Raw genomic sequence first — 19,245 nt, forward strand, 5'->3', positions numbered from 1 at the left:
TTTTCTACCAGTGTGCTGCCGTTTAAGTTTTCAAATGTGTTCATCACTTGGAGACCTTTGAATAACCATCCACTGACAAGTCTAAATACCGTATTTTTTGCTCTATAGGATGCACTTATTCCCCTCCAAAAAGGAAGGGGAAATGTGTGTGTGTCCGATGGAGCGAATGCAGGCTTTCGCTGAAGCCTGGAGAGCGAGAGGGGTCGGTGTCTTCAGGAAGCTATCCGCAAGCCTTTGGAACGCAGCGGGAGTGCCCACCACGCTCAGAAGGCTTGCGGATAGCAGCCTGCAGCCCGAAGCCCGGGGAGCGCAGCGCTACGCACCCCGGGCTTCGGGCAGATATCCGCAAGCCTTCAGAGCCCGGCGGGAACTCCCAGCCTCACAACCTCGCCGCTGCTCCCGGACTCGTTCTGGGGGCTGGGGTCGGGGGAAGCTCTGGCTTCCCCCGCTCCAGCCCCGCGGCTAAAAAGGAAGGCAAGACAGCGAGCGGGATCCATCCCACTAGCTGTCTTGGCTTCTTTGCACTTTGGGGCTGGGGGAGGGGGAATAATTTTTTTTCTTTATTTCCCCCCCCCCAAACAAAACTAGGTGCGCCCATGGTCCGGTGCACCCTACAGAGTGAAAAATACGGTAAGTATAATTATAATTAATGTGAGAATACAGTTAAATACTGTTACGGAAAAATCTAGGTGTGAGGCTGCTCAGTCACCCAGCTCTTTGGGCAGAGCCCGCAGGTCCCTGCGGAATAAAGGAAGGAGTCCAGCCAACTGGAGCAAATAGCTGTAGACCAAAGTTTATTGCGCAACAGGTTCAAAGAGGAATTTTGAACTCTGAGGATGGGGTGACAAAGACTTTTTAAAGTTTCTATCTTATCCCAGCATACAGTTCATTAAGCATCATCACTACATCATTGCTACATCAGAAAAGGGGAGGGTTATACATAGAATCATAGAATCATAGAGTTGGAAGAGACCACAAGGGCCATCGAGTCCAACCCCCTGCCAAGCAGGAAACACCATCAGAGCACTCCTGACATATGGTTGTCAAGCCTCTGCTTAAAGACCTCCAAAGTAGGAGACTCCACCACACTCCTTGGCAGCAAATTCCACTGTCGAACAGCTCTTACTGACGGAAGTTCTTCCGAATGTTTAGGTGGAATCTTCTTTCTTGTAGTTTGGATCCATTGCTCCGTGTCCGCTTCTCTGGAGCAGCAGAAAACAACCTTTCTCCCTCCTCTATGTGACATCCTTTTATATATTTGAACATGGCTATCATATCACCCCTTAACCTCCTCTTCTCCAGGCTAAACATGCCCAGCTCCCTTAGCCGTTCCTCATAAGGCATCGTTTCCAGGCCTTTGACCATTTTGGTTGCCCTCCTCTGGACACGTTCCAGTTTGTCAGTGTCCTTCTTGAATTGTGGTGCCCAGAACTGGACACAGTACTCCAGGTGAGGTCTGACCAGAGCAGAATACAGTGGCACTATTACTTCCCTTGATCTAGATGCTATACTCCTATTGATGCAGCCCAGAATTGCATTGGCTTTTTTAGCTGCCGCGTCACACTGTTGATTAACATAGGAGGAATGTGTTGGGGCAACAAGCGGATACAGGATATGTATTGGGAAGTACGGTACATTCTAAGCACCTACTACAAAGGGAGAATAGAACTTTGGTTTGCATAGTCTGCCACCTGGGCAAGTCCGGAGGAGTGCCTTTGCCCAGCGATTGACACCTATGAGTACCTTCCTGTGAGTACAGTGACCTCCCACCTGAGTGGTTTCCAAGTCCTTGGCCAATGAAGCAAATTGGCAGTGGAATGCAGGAAACTAGCAAAGGAGTTGATTTTATATGATTTTTAAAGCTAGGTAACTTCCCTGAGCTGTCAAGTTGAAAGGATACATTCATGCATAATATTTATAACATTTAACAACTTTAAAGATGTGCCCCCCCCCCCGTAATTTCCGTAACAAGCACAAAACAGGATCAGAGGAAGGGCAACAAAAACAGGAGCGGGTTATGCTAGGGTAAGGCACCTTTTCAGGTGTGCTACTCATGTGAAACGGCTGATCAAGAGGCGGGGGGTGAGGAAGCAAGCCCCTCACTTTCCATCAGTTGAAGTGGGAGGTCTGTAAGGGGACGCTGACCTCCGAAGGGAAGAGATCTCCCCACACAATTCAGGACACTTGCAGGTAGCCTTTGCATATCAGCAGCATGGCTAAACAGGGCTAAGATGCCCATAATCCAATAAAATGGAATAAATTCAGCCTACTGAAATAGAAAATACATTATTTCTCGAGCAATAATTGTTCTCACAACGAGCCCTCCCAGAGCTGCATGCCTGAATATCAGTTTCACATGGTCCCCTTTGATTTATTACCATTTTGGAATGGTTCATTAAACTCATACTGGTGGAACAGATCTGTCCATTTCTACGCACAGGAGAAGCCTTTGTCCGTCATATCTTTGATCACTAGTTTGAATGGGTGCGGGGCGACAGAGAGATAACAGGTTTTTTTTTTCCTGGCTACTCTAAATGCTTCAGCCTGTCTTTGCTCTTTGTGATTGACACATCCAGGAGTGAATGTTACTGTGAACACCGTTCAGTTTTCTCCACTTCTAGATAGCATCAGAAAAGCAATCCTTAAAGTGGTCTGCAATCGCTGCAGTGAAAATTTATATACAGTATTTCAGCTGAAAAGCAGAAGGGGGTCTGGATAGAAGGCTGAACCCTCTGCTAAAGAAAACCCATGCTTTTTAGTCACACCAGGGAAAGCAGATCCAATGTTATTCAAATGCTTTCCATAGAAGTTCAGTTTCTCAGGCATATATTACTTCAGACTGGACCCCATGAATAGCTAGGAGTCTTATCCCAAAAAAGTGACAGATTCCTATCTAGGTTATAAACATTACAAACCCCATTTTGCTTCTCTGCATCAGTTGTATAAAAAGCTGGCAATTGTGTTAGACAAGCAAAAAGTAATTTGCTTCATTTTGCCAAACAAAGGAGGCTTTGTGGTATAGAAATGTAGATATGTATGTTTTGGAAATGTGAATGAGTCTTGTGTAATTTGCAATGTTTTGTAAGTCGACAATTGGATGAAGCAATAATAGAATTTGGTATGGTTTGCATTGCAGAAATGTTGTGTGTTTCCAATGACCCTGATACTTATCGAAACCTCTGACCACTCAGACATTTGGGTACAGTATTGTACACTGAATACACAATTTATTGGACAAGTATACTTCGATCTGTGTTGAATTGTGGTCATACTGTATTCAGAATGAGTTTATGGTCATTTAACTTGGCAAATTTGTTGAGGGATCTTCCTGGAAAATAAATGTAGATGAGAAGATAAAACCAGAGCCTATGAACTAGCATTTTCATAAATGCTTTGTGTGGTAGAGATATGTACAGTCGTACCTCGGAAGTCAAACAGAATCCGTTCTGGAAGTCCATTCGACTTCCGAAACGTTTGACTTCCAAAGCGCGGGTTCTGATTGGCTGCAGGAAGCTGCTGCAGCCAATCAGAAGCCGCGGAAACCCCGTCGGATGTTTGGCTTCCAAAAGAATGTTCGAAAACTGGAACACTCACTTCCAGTTTTTAATCGTTCAGGAGCCAGAACGTTCGACTCCCAGGGCATTTGGGAGCCGAGGTACGACTGTATATTTGGAAGAACCGAATGTGTGGATGAGATATAATGATTTGGATTTGTTAGACACTGAGGAAGAGTTTAACAGCTCTCCTTGAAGTTTAAAGAGACCCAACTGCCGGCAATTACAATAATAAGGGCCGGAGAGCATTGTTTACCTTTGCTAAAAAGTGTTTGTTATAGATGGAGAGGCATAATGAATGACCTAAAAGTGAGAATTGCATAGAAATACAGTGGTACCTCAGGTTACATACACTTCGGGTTATATATGCTTCAGGTTACAGACTCCACCAATCCAGAAATATTACCTCGGGTTAAGAACTTTGCTTCAGGATGAGAACAGAAATCTGGAACGAATTAAGTATTTAACCCGAGGTACCACTGTAGAAAACAAGCAGAGAAGAATAAAAAACCCCAATGAGAGCCAGTTGGGACAGTTATAATGTCACAGGAAAGATTACATGCAACAAAGACATATTAAAAAGGGGAATGGATTTATAAAGATAGCGGAAGCTATGAAGCTACATTGATTAATTCAAGGTATTGGAAGTAAGTGAACATGCATCTGTACCTCCCAGGTAGATGTAAAATTCAGGCTTTTTTCTTTTCTTTTGTGAGCTCCACTGCAATTCAATTTAAAAGGTAAAGGTAAAGGACCCCTGACAGTTAAGTCCAGTCTCAAACGACTCTGGGGTTGCGGCTCTCATCTCATTTTACTGACTGAGGGAGCTGATGTTTGTCTGCAGACAGTTTTTCTGGGTCGTGGGGCCAGCATGACTAAGCCGCTTCTGGCGAACCAGAGCAGTGCACGGAAACACTGTTTACCTTCCCGCCAGAGCAGTACCTATTTATCTACTTGCACTTTGATGTGTTTTCAAACTGCTAGGTTGGCAGGAGCAGGGACCGAGCAATGGGAACTCGCCCCGTTGCAGGGATTCGAACCTCCAACCTTCCCATTGGCAAGCCCTAGGCTCAGTGGTTTAGACCACAGTGCCGCCCGCAATTTAGGCATACACAAAAGCCCACCCTAAAATTGATGCTCCCAGTATTTACGAAAAGATCCTGACACGTTTCTTACAAACAGTTGTTCCCAAAGGAATTTCTGTACAAAGGCAGACCCTCTCTCTGGGACATACAAAGAGTGCTTCTTAATCAGTCACAACCAAATATCATTGGAAAATAAGTGTCCCCGACCAGAGAAGAATGGCAAACCAAGTTGATGGACTATGCTGAAATGGCAAAACTAACTTGAAAGCTTAGGAACCAAGAGGACAAGAACTTAAAAAAATAATGGGGAAAAAATTATAATTTATTTAGGAGACCATTGTCAGCAGATGAAAACATTAGCAGGATTTTAATCTCACCTGTGAGGTAACAAAGACTATGGATAATTCAGATGGGTTTTTTAAAAAAATGTGGATAACTGACTGATATGCAGTTGTAAGCATTGGAATTAGGACCCATGGAGGGGATGAGGGGAAGTCTTGAGATTCAGAGTAATCTCTTCATATGGATTTGTAATTGATTTTGTTATAGGTTTATATTTTTTAAAACCAAATAAAAATTATTTTACAAAAGGGAGAAAAAAGTGTCTTATCAATTGAGAGCCATTGCACAAATGATCATGTTTATGCCCTAGTGAGAGTGACACATAACGGCAGCTTCTGAGTTTTAGCCACCGTGTTCTGCCAGAACAGAAAGGACTCGCCCCATCAGTGGGGGTTGTTTCTCTGGGCACAATGATCAAACCTTGCTTGGGTGTTGCCCAAGATCCGAATGATCATGGAGGTGGAAACTGTAGCTTCCCCTAGATTTGCCCCCGTGAGCTCCCTGTTCTGTAGATCTCCATTGCAGTATTCTTTCTCTCTGCCCTTCTACAAAAAGATTTCATGCTTGGCCTTCGGTGTGCGCCAAGATGCTCAGAGCATCCATTACCACATCAGTTCCTTGCCCCGCCATACTTAGCTGTGGTGAGGCTGGTCACGGACTGGACCACCATGTAGATGATGGAAGTTGATCACCAGTGTATATTACTGGCAATGTTTGCATTGCAAAATTTATATTAGGCTTGAATAGGGGAAGTGTAGAGCAGACGTGAGTGGTGCTGTGGTCTAAACCACTGAGCCTCTTGGGCTTGCTGATCAGAAGGTCAGCGGTTCAAATCCCCACAACGGGGTGAGCTCCCGTTGCTCGGTCCCTGCTCCTGCCAACCTAGCAGTTTGAAAGCACGGCAAAAAGTACAAGTAGATAAATAGGTACCGCTCCGGTGGGAAGGTAAACGGCGTTTCCGTGAACTGCTCAGAAGCGGCTTAGTCATGCTGGCCACATGACCCAGGAAAACTGTCTGCAGACAAATGATGGCTCCCTCGGCCTGTAAAGTGAGATGAGCGCTGCAACCCCAGAGTTGTCTGTGACTGGACTTAACTGTCAGAGGTCCTTTACCTTTTTTTAGGGGAAGTGTACGCAGCTGGGGGCTTTGGATGAGAAGCAGAAAGCGAAAGGAAGCATGATGCATATGACGGCAAAAAGTGCAGGACACAGGGACCTGTTTGTACAACAGACAATAAAATTAGTTGGCAAATATTAATACAACATAAAGATAAAGAAAATAAGTAATGGCTACCTCCCTAGTCAAGACTGTAATCTCATACATTATTAGAAAATAGGTCAGAGTTGTTTTAATAATTCATTCCCAAGGAGCCTTATATAAAATGTTAGTTATGTGAGACAATAAAAGCCTTGTAAAGATTCTCAGAAATAGAAATGGTTTGTTTTATTTGGACTTTATTAGACATAATCATTTAGATTATGTGCAATAATTGGCCATCCTTACCATGAATACCAGATTGCAGCTACAGAAATGTAGTTCCTTTCGTCTGGGCAGAAATAAATCCATTCCCACCCCCCTTTCGTGTTTACAATATCCCTTCAATAAACTTGCCAAGCCAATCAGGAGAAAAGATAATTGCTTTGGATAGGGATCTTTATCTATAAAATATGTATTTACCTTTTTATTGATCTTCATACCACTTGACAACACTCCAAATTTTGATTCGGTGTTTCTGAAGCATGTTAGCTTGGAGAGGTGGTGTTGTGTGAGGTCCTATTCTGTTTCCCCTCATGATATGGGCCAGTTTAAACACCTACAAAGCCAACTGGGCACAAACAAGCTGAGCACTCCGCCCAGAGGCCCGATTCTGAGAATTATGACAATCAGGCCTCTGTGTCTGTTCCACACTTAAATGCATGTGGGGTTGCTTGCCTTGGCCTTCAACTGACCAACAATCCTCTTAGTCGGAAGAAAAAGGCAGCTTCCATCTCTCAACATGGAAGAGCTGCCATACAAGTTGATGAAGTGGCCATTGGCTGAAAGAAACAAAATCACATTTCCTCCAGCTTTACAAGTCTAATGTGTGATTATATTCAAAGCCAGATATCTTTGGAAAGTAACCTGTATTAGCCATTACACCGAGCCTATTTTAAGTTTTGGCAGGTTTTATTTTTAGGTTTTTTTAAGGCTCAAAACCTGTAACAAAATGGTAGTTTTGCTCAGCTCAGAATTCATAAATCTTCATCACTTCATAACTTCCAATTTTTATACCTTGATCCTTAAAGTGCAAGTGTTGAGATGAGTCTGCTATTGTATGGTTTGCATCTGGTCTAATGGTATAGCCTAACATAAATTGGTGACCAGGTGTTGTTGTTGTTTAGTCGTTTAGTCGCGTCTGACTCTTTGTGACCCCATGGACCAGAGCACGCCAGGCACTCCTGTCTTCCACTGCCTCCCGCAGTTTGGTCAAACTCATGCTGGTAGCTTTGAGAACACTATTCAACCATCTCGTCCTCTGTCATCCCCTTCTCCTTGTGTCCTCCATCTTTCCCAACATCAGGGTCTTTTCCAGGGAGTCTTCTCTTCTCATGTATTGGAGCCTCAGCTTCAGGATCTGTCCTTCCAGTGAGCACTCAGGGCTGGTTTCCTTCAGAATGGAGAGGTTTGATCTTCTTGCAGTCCATGGGACTCTCAAGAGTCTCCTCCAGCACCATAATTCAAAAGCATCAATTCTTCGGTGATCAGCCTTCTTTATGGTCCAGCTCTCACTTCCATACATCAGTACTGGGAAAACCATAGCCTTAACTATATGGACCTTTGTTGGCAAGGTGATGTCTCTGCTTTTTACGATGCTGTCTAGGTTTGTCATTGCTTTTCTCCCAAGAAGCAGGTGTCTTTTAATTTCGTGACTGCTGTCACCATCTGACCAGGTAGGTAAATTAAAAGCATGATAGTTTGTGTAAATCATTTTTTTTCTGTTTAGTTTTGATATGGTGGAAATAAGGTCTATAAGGTCAATAGAAATTGACCTCTTTGATAATTAAGGTGAGCTGGCAGGCTGGGCTTGTTTTTCTTGCCAGACAGAGGGGCAGAGGGAGAATATGCTCCTGCCATTAACCCATTGCAAAAGCCATCTACAAGACAAAAGACCCTACCAGTAACTGAGGGGGATGTGGGACTGATGTCACACAGAAAAAAAGATGCCCTTTTACCCAGAGGTTTTGGCAAGATGTTCTGGGAACAAGGAGAAGGAAATTACCGTATTTTTCGCTCTATAACACGCACCAGACCATAACACGCACGTAGTTTTTAGAGGAGGAAAACAAGAAAAAAAATATTCTAAACAAAATAGTGGATATATGATTTTTGTGGTTCATGCTGTGGCCACAGACATGTGATCTGACAGTGAGTTTGGAGTAGCCCAATGCAAAAATCCTGAGGATCCATGTGGATCCATGCTTTGTAACCATGGAGGAGGGAAGGAAGGGGAACCATGGATCCTCTGCTCACGACTGCAGCAGGACCCCCCCCCCCGCCACCCGCAGGCATTCGCTCCATAACACGCACAGACATTTCCCCTTACTTTCTAGGAGGAAAAAAGTGAGTGTTATGGTGCAAAAAATACGGTAGTTAGAACTCCATGCCACTCCAGCAGGAAGAGGCTGCACTGAGAGACCAGGGGCCAGGTCAGGCTGCTATTTTGGACCCAGGCTCACTGATCAGGGCAGTGAGACGCACTCTTGGAGCATAATGTTATGTGCACACACCTACCCACCCCACTGAAGGCTCCCAGGTGTAAATATGTGTGAATAAATAATATTTCTTTTCTTCCTTTTCTTTTTTAAAAATAATTTTTGTTTGATTTTACAAGTATAAAATTACAACAATACAACCATATACATCCACATTTAAATATTCCTCCTAATCTCTGGACTTCTCACCTTCCTCCCGTCCGTGGGCCCTATTATTAACCTTTTCTGCTGCGTCTTTCACAACATATGAACAACTTGCATATAAACACAGACTCGCCATGGACAAATTCAATGATATTTAGAATCCATTCTTACAAATGCTGTAATAGGTTAAAATCTGGTCAAGTACATAAAACAACCTTGTAAGATATACCGTTTTGGGTTTCCCCCCACTTTTATTTTCTTTTTCTCTTTTTTGTTTGTGTCTCACCATGTCTGCCACACATATGTCCTTTTTGAACTTTCAATAAACGTGTTTTAAAACAACAACAACAACAACCTTTTCAACTGCATCTTTTTCAATAATCTGTATTTTATATAACTCCATTATCTCCATAGTACTTGCTACATTTACAAGTGTTATTGCAATCATGCCATTGTTTTCATCTGCTTACAGTGGTCTCTGAGATAAATTATAAATTTTTCCCATTCTTTATGAAAGTTTTGGTCTCCTTGGTTCCTGAGCTTTCCGGTCAGTTTCGCCATTTCGACATAGTCCAACAATTTAATTTGCCATTTTTCTCTGGAAGGGACATTATCTTCTTTCCATCTCTGGGCTTAATAACATCCAGGCGGCTGCCGTCACATACATAAAAAGTCTTTTCTGCTCCCTTGGAATATCCAAAACTATAATTCCTAATAAAAATCATATTTCTAAGACAGTGCAGACTCCAGTGTGCCTTGCTTTTCCAACAGAAAGACAACTTGTGTTCCTGAGATTTGTCTTTTCCGCTATGCCATGAGTTTAAACACTATTTTGTGCTCATTCCCAGGTGGTGCAGCTGTGCAGACAAGGAACGGATAACTGGCAAATGTTTCTGAGGATCTTGTTCCAGGCCACATATAAAGATAATGGCCACATGGTGTATTGTTTTCATTTATTATTCTCTGTGGCCTGACTCCATATAAGGCTGCTTCCATCGTTTCCAATACGCAGCAGCCTAAGCAAGATGTTATCAGAGTGTGGTGGAGACACAACCGGCACACCAGCCACAACGGGAGAAAAGTGTTCAGTGCCAAAGAGGCTGCTGGAGCACAGGAGTGGAGCAAATGAAGGTCCCAAGCTGGGAATCTGATGTTTTAGGCCAAGGGTGACTGATCTGTTCTCTGCCCTGCTTCCCGGTAAAATGTAACACTTCACCTAAGAACAGAAATGGCAGTCTGAGACAAGGCAGCACTGTGTGCTTGCTCCTTGTCGTATTCAATACAGCTGTGGTTCTAGTACAAGCAGTCTTTGTTTTTATTGCCAATGGAAGAAGTAAATTTGTTGTTTAGTTGTGTCCGACTCTTTGTGACCCCATGGACCAGAGCACACCAGGCACTCCTGTCTTCCACTGCCTCCCGCAGTTTGGTCAAACTCATGCTGGTAGCTTCGAGAACACTGTCCAACCATCTCGTCCTCTGTCGTCCCCTTCTCCTCGTGCCCTCCATCTTTCCCAACATCAGGGTCTTTTCCAGGGAGTCTTCTCTTCTCATGTATTGGAGCCTCAGCTTCAGGATCTGTCCTTCCAGTGAGCACTCAGGGCTGATTTCCTTTGGAATGGATCAGTTTGATCTTATGCAGTCCATGGGACTCTCAAGAGTCTCCTCCAGCACCATAATTCAAAAGCATCAATTCTTTGGCGATCAGCCTTTTTTATGGTCCAGCTCTCACTTCCATAGATCACTACTGGGAATACCATAGCTTTAACTATATGGACCTTTGTTGGCAAGGTGATGTCTCTGCTTTTTAAGATGCTGTCTAGGTTTGTCACTGCTTTCCTCCCAAGAAGCAGGTGTCTTTTAATTTTGTGGCTGCTGTCACCATCTGCAGTGATCATGGAGCCCAAGAAAGTAAAATCTCTCACAAGAAGTAAATACATACATGCAAAGGAGCACTTGCTTCACTTCCTTTAAATAAAGAAAAGAAATAATTTGCAGCTATGGAGTTCTCTACACGCAAACTGATTTAGCTGTGCTTCATGCAATGCAGATGGTTGGGTTAGATTGCCCATTCTACAATAGCTGGTTTGGGGAAGTGACCTTTTAAAAATGTTCACAGACTCTAAACACAACGTATCCTATAGCTTCAGTTTACCCTTTCCCCTGGATATTAAACAGTGAAGATTTACTACATGAAATGAGATCAGAATGTCTCTCGCAGTTATGAGGGTCTGTCTCAAGTCTACAGTGAAATGGTATTGATTTTAAGGTAACATGGCGCCCTCTGCTGTATCTCCACTGTGGTTAAAAAAATAAATCGGGCGGAAAGCATACTGGGAAAGCCATGTCTCAAAAAAATAAATGTTAAGCAGAATTCGCATTCAGTTAAGGAGGGGTTGCTTCCTGTTTAAATGTACTTGCACCCCTAGTACACATACACTCATATTCTGAAGCCAAAGTTTAAGAGAAAGCCATATTGAAAAATGATATTCTTACACGCCACCCCTCTCTCCACAGCAGTGCGAGATTCCAGGGTTCCCAGGTTCCATATGAGGTGCAGCAGAGACTGTGGTGTGCTTATGATATATGGCTTTATTTACACATATATACAATCTTCGTCTAGATGGAGGGAGTGCAGAGCAGCCACAGCCTAAGAGGGCCTTGCCTTCTTCCACTGTGACCCAGTGAAAAACTGTTTCCTCCAGCTACATCATCCAGACTTCAAATCCGAACCCTTCTTGTTTTTGCCCACCAACACACAGCTGGAGAAGGGGCCCTATCCCTTCTTGGCCTGGCAGCCTTCATCCTCTGACATTTTCTTTGATGGGCCATTGCCAGTCTTGGTCTCCTTTTAATGGCCCGTCTTAGTGGCTCTGCCAGGGGTCAGCAACCTTTTCCAGCTGTGGGCCAGAGCACTGTCCCTCAGACCATGTGGTGGGCCGGACTATTTTTTTTGGGGGGGGTGAACGAATTCCTATGCCCCACAAATAACCCAGAGATGCATTTTAAATAAAAGCACACATTCGACTCATGTAAAAACACGCTGATTCCCGGACCGTCCGTGGGCCGGATTGAGATAAAGTGAGATGAGCACCGCAACCCCAGAGTCGGTCACAACTGGACCTAATGGTCAGGGGTCCCTTTACCTTTACCTTTTACTAAGATGGCCAGCTGACAGCAGTGATGCTTTCAAGTAACAAAATTTATACATTTTATTATTATCTCTCTCCCTTTCACTCCCCCCCCCCGCCCGCCTTGAAAAGCAAGTCCCTAGCCTGTCTGTGGAAACTGACTGTCCTGGATAACAGTTTATGGGGAGTGATCTCTATGAACCCTGTGAAGCATGCCCAGAATTTGAAATGGTCAGAAACTATGTACATGAAGTGCAGTGAAACCATAAGAAGAGCCTTATCAGGATCAGGCCAATCAGGTCTAGTCCAGCATCCTGTTCTCATAGAGGCCAACCAGATGTAACCTGTAACCTGAGTGCCTAACCCAAACCTTAACACTAAGAAAAAGTTTAACCCTAACCTCTAATACATAACTCTAACCCCTCACCTTAATTCCTAACCCTAAACCAGGGGTCTGCAAAGTTTTTCAGCAGGGGGCTGGTCCACTGTCCCTGAGACCTTGTGGGGGAACGGACTATATTTTGGAAAAAAATATATGAACAAATTCCTTTGCCCCACAAATAACCTAGAGATGCATTTTAAATAAAAGCACACATTCTACTCATGTACACACTGATTCCTGGACCATCTGCAGGCCGGATTTAGAAGGCGATTGGGCCGGGACCCCTGACCATTAGGTCCAGTCGTGACCAACTCTGGGGTTGCGGCGCTCATCTCGCTTTATTGGCCAAGGGAGCCAGTGTACAACTTCCAGGTCATGTGGCCAGCATGACTAAGCCGCTTCTGGCGAACCAGAGCAGCGCACGGAAACGCCCTTTACCTTCCCGCTGGAGCGGTACCTATTTGTCTACTTGCACTTTGACGTGCTTTCAAACTGCTAGGTGGGCAGGAGCTGGGACTGAGCAACGGGAGCTCACCCCACCGTGGGGATTCGAACCGCCGACCTTCTGATCGGCAAGTCCTAGGCTCAGTGGTTTAACCCACAGCACCACCTGCGTCCCTTTTAGTTTGCCTACCCATGCCCTAAACCTACCCCCAAATCCTCATGCTAGCCTGTTCCCTAACCCAACCTATAATCCTGACGATAACCCCAACTCTAAACCTAGTCTTAAACCTAACATGAACCACAGTCCTCAGCCCCAGCCAGAAACCTTAATCCAAAGCCACAACCCTACGCTTAACCCAAGTACAGAACCCTAACCACTAACCCTAACTCTATTCCCTAGCACTAAGCCTATCCTCTAGCCCTTTAAACCTAACACATAACTAACCCTAAGCTTAAATCTAACCCTAATAATAATAATAATAATAATAATAATAATAATAATAATAATAATTTATTTATACCCCACCCATCTGGCTAGGTTTCCCCAGCCACTCTGGGTGGCTTCTAACCGATTATTAACACGTAAACCTAACCTCAAACCTATTGGATTGTTTTTCTTTTCTCTCTCTCCCCCCCCCCCCCTTCTCTTCATTTTTCTTTCTTTCTAGTAGGATTCTGGAACACTGCCCAATTCTTGCGTGAGCATATGGTAGAACAAAAGAATGAAATCTCCATTAATGGAGAAATTGGCCTACTGGGCAGAGAGCAATAGGGCACCACTTCTTAGCTTGCAGTGCTCCTCATGCCCTTTCCAAAGGCCACCAAGACCCTGAGTGCCAGGAACTATCCTCTGACCCCCTGGCCTTCTGGTCAGCCTGTGGCCTGTTTGGCAGGACCTGCTTCAGGTCCAGGAAAGGTTTTCTTCTCCATCAACCAATGTCTCAATTGGGAGGATGTTTTCTGTGGCGAGCAAGATAGCAGCACCCCACCAAAGCAGTTTGCTTCCAAATCCCGTGTCCCCATGTGTGTGGGGGGACAAGGAAGTTGCGGCCATTTTGGGTTTCCTAATGCAAGCCAGTTGGATTTCCAAAGATTCCCCCCTCCTCCAGATCGCAATCTGGGGGTCAGATTGGGTCTGGAGATTCTTGGGTTGGGTTTGATCTACACTGCTGAATTGAGCCCTAGAAATTGATGTAGCAGTTCGATCTATAATTGATGTTCTGTTGTATAGATTGTTGGTTGACAGTTCAAACAGTCTTAATATGAGAAGTGTTATTTTGATGCTTTCATGTAATTGTTGAAAACACCTGAGGATCTTACCTGATGAGGTATGGTTTCCAAATGGATGAAATGAATAAAAATGGCAGGCCAGTGATGGCTTGGAGGAGTTGGCTGGTGCTGGGTGATCTAGCAAGCCAATGTCAGCCGGCAGCCAAACAAGAGAATTATGGTTTGTTACGGCATTCAGACCATAGTATTTCTCTTTCTCCACACATAAACATGTGATAATGGCTAGCCTACTTATTTTGTCACAGGGCATTCTTCTTATCCCTGAGAAAGTCACGCCTCTTATTTTGTACACCAACGAGGATGCTGGTATTGTATTTTATTCTCTGCCTTTCCTGTCTGGTTTTTTTGTTTTGTTTTCTCAAGTGTGCATTAAATATGTTTGCAAATAACACACCATAAATGTCAAAAATCCCAGCAAAATAATTCAGAGGAATACAGTGCATATAAATACATGTCAAAGAACACATTCTAATTCTTAAAGGTAGTGGCCTTTACTTTTTTTTTTTTACAGATATGCATGTCTGATAATTGAAGTACATACGGTTGAGAAATGTTTCTGCCTCCAGGTGGCACTGCAGTAGTCCATAATAAAAAGGCTGTTTTCTATCTAGCAACTCAGTTTAGCAAAAACATTTCAACAAAATATTACAACTATTCTGAAAAATACGGAATATTAACAGGAATAGGTGGTGTTAACCAAGTGTATCCTATATTTAAATTATCTAAATTATTGTCCCAGAGAACCATCTCACACGCAGTTATCCGGGTCACATTCTTTTTCTTCATTCAGCTCTGGGCAGGGTATTCCATTATTGGCCGGCTGGAGACGTATATACCGAGTTCTTCTTTTAGTTCCTAAATGTCCACATGTGCCTCTGCAGAGGCCCCAAGAAGACCACAGCGATGTCTCACAATCCAGGGGAGTTTCTGAAATATACAGGAAATTGATAAAGCAATAGGAGTCTGCTTCAGATCCAGGAGCCAAGTGTGAATGAACCATATGCATGAACCATCCTGCCCCATGCTTGTCCCTCAAGGCCAGGAGAAGGCGATGGAAGCTTCATGCTTTCCCTCAGCTATGGTATGCTGTTGATGTAAACAAAAATTGCCCTATGGGGTATCCAAGAGCCCATATAGAGTCCTTACATAGGTTCCCTATTGGTAGGAGAAGATAACAGAGGCCAACCACAGAATACTGAGAAGCAAAGCAGCTAATAAGCTTGATCTTTATTGATCTGTTGCAACAGGGTGCTCCCCTCACCCGCAGGACCCGGAAAAATCGTGTGCAAGGTCTTATAAAGACTTTTGAAATTGCCACCTGTAGATCAAGACCACCCCCAGAAACATCATACATACATCACAGAAGGGGTGTAACCTAAGACCACCCCTCAGATACATCATACCTACATCACCGAAAAGGCGGTCTAAAACAGAAATTTGGATGTTGTTTTTCTCCTGTCGTTGTTTATCTCCTGTCTGGCAGGTTACTTGATTGGATTGCCATTCTTTTGTAATGATAAATACTTAGTTCCTGGGCCAGGTCACAGACTCACACCCTATTCATATCTTAAATGTGCCCTTAAGACAGGATTTGTGAGGAAAGAGACAATGGGGAGGTTTCCCCACTTTGACCTTGCAGAGAAAACATTTGCTCAGTTTAGGAATCAAAATGGTTCCAGGTCGGTCTTCCTGTGCTGATCTATGTACGTGCAGTTATGAACATTACCATATATCTAAGACCATAAAATTCCTATCACACTGTGTTGACAAACTGTGGTTAATTTCAAACAAGCCAGGTTTAAGCCATAGGTCTCTGACAATAAGTGGGGATAGTCCTAGACCCCAAGCCTTGCAAGCCTTTAAAAGCAAGCACCAGAACGCTCTGAGTGCCAGCATAGTTGTTCAAGATCTGGTGACTTGTATTCTGGTGACTTGTATTGAACTAACTGAAATTTCCACATACAGTGGTGCCTCGCAAGACGAAATTAATTCGTTCCGCGAGTTTTCTCGTCTTGCGGTTTTTTTCGTCTTGCAAAGCACGGTGTCGGGAAAGTTTTGGAAAAGCTTCAAAAATCACCAAAGTCTTTAAAAACCTCAAAAAAGGCTACCACACCGCGTTCTATGAGTTGCTCCTCAAAGTCAAGTCGCAACTGTATTAACGGTGTTAAGAAAAAGGAAACAAACTTGCAAGACGTTTCCGTCTTGCGAAGCAAGCCCATGGGGAAAATCGTCTTGCGAAGCAGCTCAAAAAATGAAAAACCCTTTCGTCTAGCGAGTTTTTCGTCTTGCGAGGCATTCGTCTTGCGGGGCACCACTGTATATGAAATAGTCTTTCCAGTCAGAATTCGCAACAAGTGTTTTCCATAGTGTTTTCCCCTATTTTCCCTAACATAATGTCACAATGTATGGTTGCATAAGTTTTGTTTAAACTAAAGCAAAAGCTCTGGAGAACTGTGATTTAAACAACTTGATACATTCCCTGTTCATCTTGCTTTCTTCTTACTCTTTCAAAAAACAAAACAAAAAAACCACAACCCTCCCCTGCAATCTTCCTCTTTAACTGACTAAACTTTAGTTACAGATAGGTAGCCGTGTTGGTCTGCCATAGTCAAAATAAAAAAATTCCTTCCAGTAGCACCTTAAAGACCAACTAAGTTAGTTCTTGGTATGAGCTTTCGTGTGCATGCACACTTCTTCAGATACACTGAAACAGAAGTTGCCAGATCCTTCTATATAGTGAGAAGGTGGGGAGGGGTATTACTCAGAAGGGTGGTGGGAATGGGAGATTGGCAGATAGCTGAGATGGCCTGTTGACGTCTCTTAACGACTGCAATAGGTCTTACAGGAAAAGGCAAGGGGTGAGAAGGTGAAAAATGGCTTAGTCATGTATAATGAGATAAGAATCCAATGTCTTTGTTCAGACCAGGTCTCTCCGTGGTTTTAAGTTTGGTAATGAGTTGCAAGTTGGTCTTTAAGGTGCTACTGGAAGGAATTTTTTTTATTTTGACTAAACTTTGTGAGATTCTCTGTTGCTGTACACCTGTATTGAAGCTACTGCATGGAACTGTACCAAAAGCTGGTAGTCTTTTTAAATTAATAAAAATTGTGCTCTAAATGTGTGTGTGTGTGTGAAATTGTCTATGGGGAGAGAGAGAGGAGAGAGAGAGAGAAAGAGAGAGAGAGAAAGAGAGAGAGAGAGAGAAAGAGAGAGAGAGAGAGAGAGAGAATTTGCTGAGTTTCGCTTATTTCCTCTAGTCCACCGGTCAGCAACCTTTTTCAGCCTTGGGCAGGTCCACCATCTCTCAGACCATGTGGCGGGCTGGACTATATGGGGGGGGGATGAACAAATTTCTATGCCCCACAAATAACCCAGATATGCATTTTAAATAAAAGCACACATTCTACTCGTGTAAAAACACCAGGCAGGTCCCACAAATAACCCAGAGATGCATTTTAAACAAAAGGACACATTCTACTTATGTAAAAACACCAGGCAGGTCCCACAAATAACCCAGAGATGCATTTTAAACAAAAGGACACATTCTACTTATGTAAAAACACACTGATTCCTGGACTGTCTGCGGGCCAGATTGAGAAGGCGATTGGGCCACATCCAGCCCCCGGGCCTTATGTTGCCTACCCCTGCTCTAGTGATCTGTTCTAACATCTCTTTTGATCTCTCGGTTCACTGTTTCTGATAGCAGTGGTCTATAGTCCAAGGTTTGCATCAGGCTTCCTGTCTTAGCTGTGGTCCCTTCACTCTCGAAGTTAAGCAACAATGGAATACATTGTAGGCTCAGAACGTTTTCTTTGAGGTTGAATCCTGACAAGACAGAAGTACTGTTTTGGGGGACAGGGGGTGGGGCAGGTGTGGGGGATTCCCTGGTCCTGAATGGGGTAACTGTGCTTCTGAAGGATCAGGTGCACAGCCTGGGAGTCATTTTGGATTCACAGCTGTCCATGGAGGCACAGGTCAATTCTGTGTCCAGGGCAGCTGTCTACCAGCTCCATCTGGTACACAGGCTGAGACCCTACCTGCCTGTGGACTGTCTCACCAGAGTGGTGCATGCTCTGGTTATTTCCCGCTTGGACTATTGCAATGCGCTCTACGTGGGGCTACCTTTGAAGGTGACCCGGAAAATACAACTAATCCAGAATGCGGCAGCTAGACTGGTGACTGGGAGTGGCCGCCAAAACCACATAACACTCAGCCTAGTATACCTGAAGGAGCGTCTCCACCCCCATCGTTCAGCCCAGACACTGAGGTCCAGCTCCAAGGGTCTTCTGGTGGTTCCCTTCCCTGAGAGAAGTGAAGTTACAGGAGAACCAGGCAGAGGGCCTTTTCGGTAGTGGCGCCCGCCCTGTGGAACGCCCTCCCATCAGATGTCAAGGAAATTAATAACTGACTTTTAGAAGACATCTGAAGGCAGTTGAGGGAAGTTTTTAATGTTTTTATTGCATTTTGAATATTCTGTTGGGAGCCTCCCAGAGTGGCTGGGGAAACCCAGCCAGATAGGCAGGGTATAAATAATAAATTGTTGTTGTTGTTGTTGTTGTTGTTGTTGTTATGAACTACTGGACAAACTATGAAGATTCCTAAGAGAATATGTGCTAAATGCTTTCACTTTCTAAAGGTATAATATGCATAAATGATTGCCTTGAATTTCCTTTTAGGAAATTCCTAGGCATGGAAATCCTAGGCTCAAGCAACCATTGGTGTAAGGAAAGAGTTAAGGCCATTGTAAGTTCCCTCAAGCACCAGAATGCATGGGAATGATAAATTATGATGCCAGTTTCGGCTAACTCTGACTGAACATAAGCAGCACTGGGGCTGAAAGTCCAAGGGAAAGTGTACATGACGTGTTGCAAAATATGCTTACTTCCTTGGTGGTCATTACAATTTCCATGCTGTTTAACACTTACTAAAAAGTAAAGGGACCCCTGACCGTTAGGTCCAGTTCCGGACGACTCTGGGGTTGCGGCGCTCATCTCGCTTTACTGGCCAAGGGAGCTGGCGTACAGCTTCCGGGTCATGTGGCCAGCATGCCTAAGCCGCTTCTGGCGAAACCAGAGCAGCGCACGGAAAGGCCGTTTACCTTTCTGCTGGAGTGGTACCTATTTAT

At 44.0% G+C, this 19,245-nt stretch overlaps 1 protein-coding gene across 3 annotated transcripts in view; it reads right to left on the reverse strand.

The window, feature by feature from the left end:
* Positions 1-1,176: 1,176 nt before the first annotated feature.
* Positions 1,177-19,245, reverse strand: part of SPON2 (spondin 2) — a 30,112-nt gene continuing 12,043 nt past the window's right edge. For 2 of the 3 annotated variants that reach the window (XM_083503549.1, XM_083503550.1), the window contains one exon: positions 14,589-15,049. In XM_083503549.1, coding sequence (XP_083359675.1) covers positions 14,871-15,049 — 179 coding nt within the window. In that variant the 3' untranslated portion in view covers positions 14,589-14,870. Of the gene's footprint in view, positions 1,318-14,588; positions 15,050-19,245 lie in introns of those variants that run through there. The other variant, XR_014526265.1, reaches the window with a different exon arrangement.

This window comes from Podarcis liolepis, assembly GCF_965112155.1.
Source record: "Podarcis liolepis genome assembly, chromosome: 5".
NCBI lineage: Eukaryota > Metazoa > Chordata > Lepidosauria > Squamata > Lacertidae > Podarcis > Podarcis liolepis.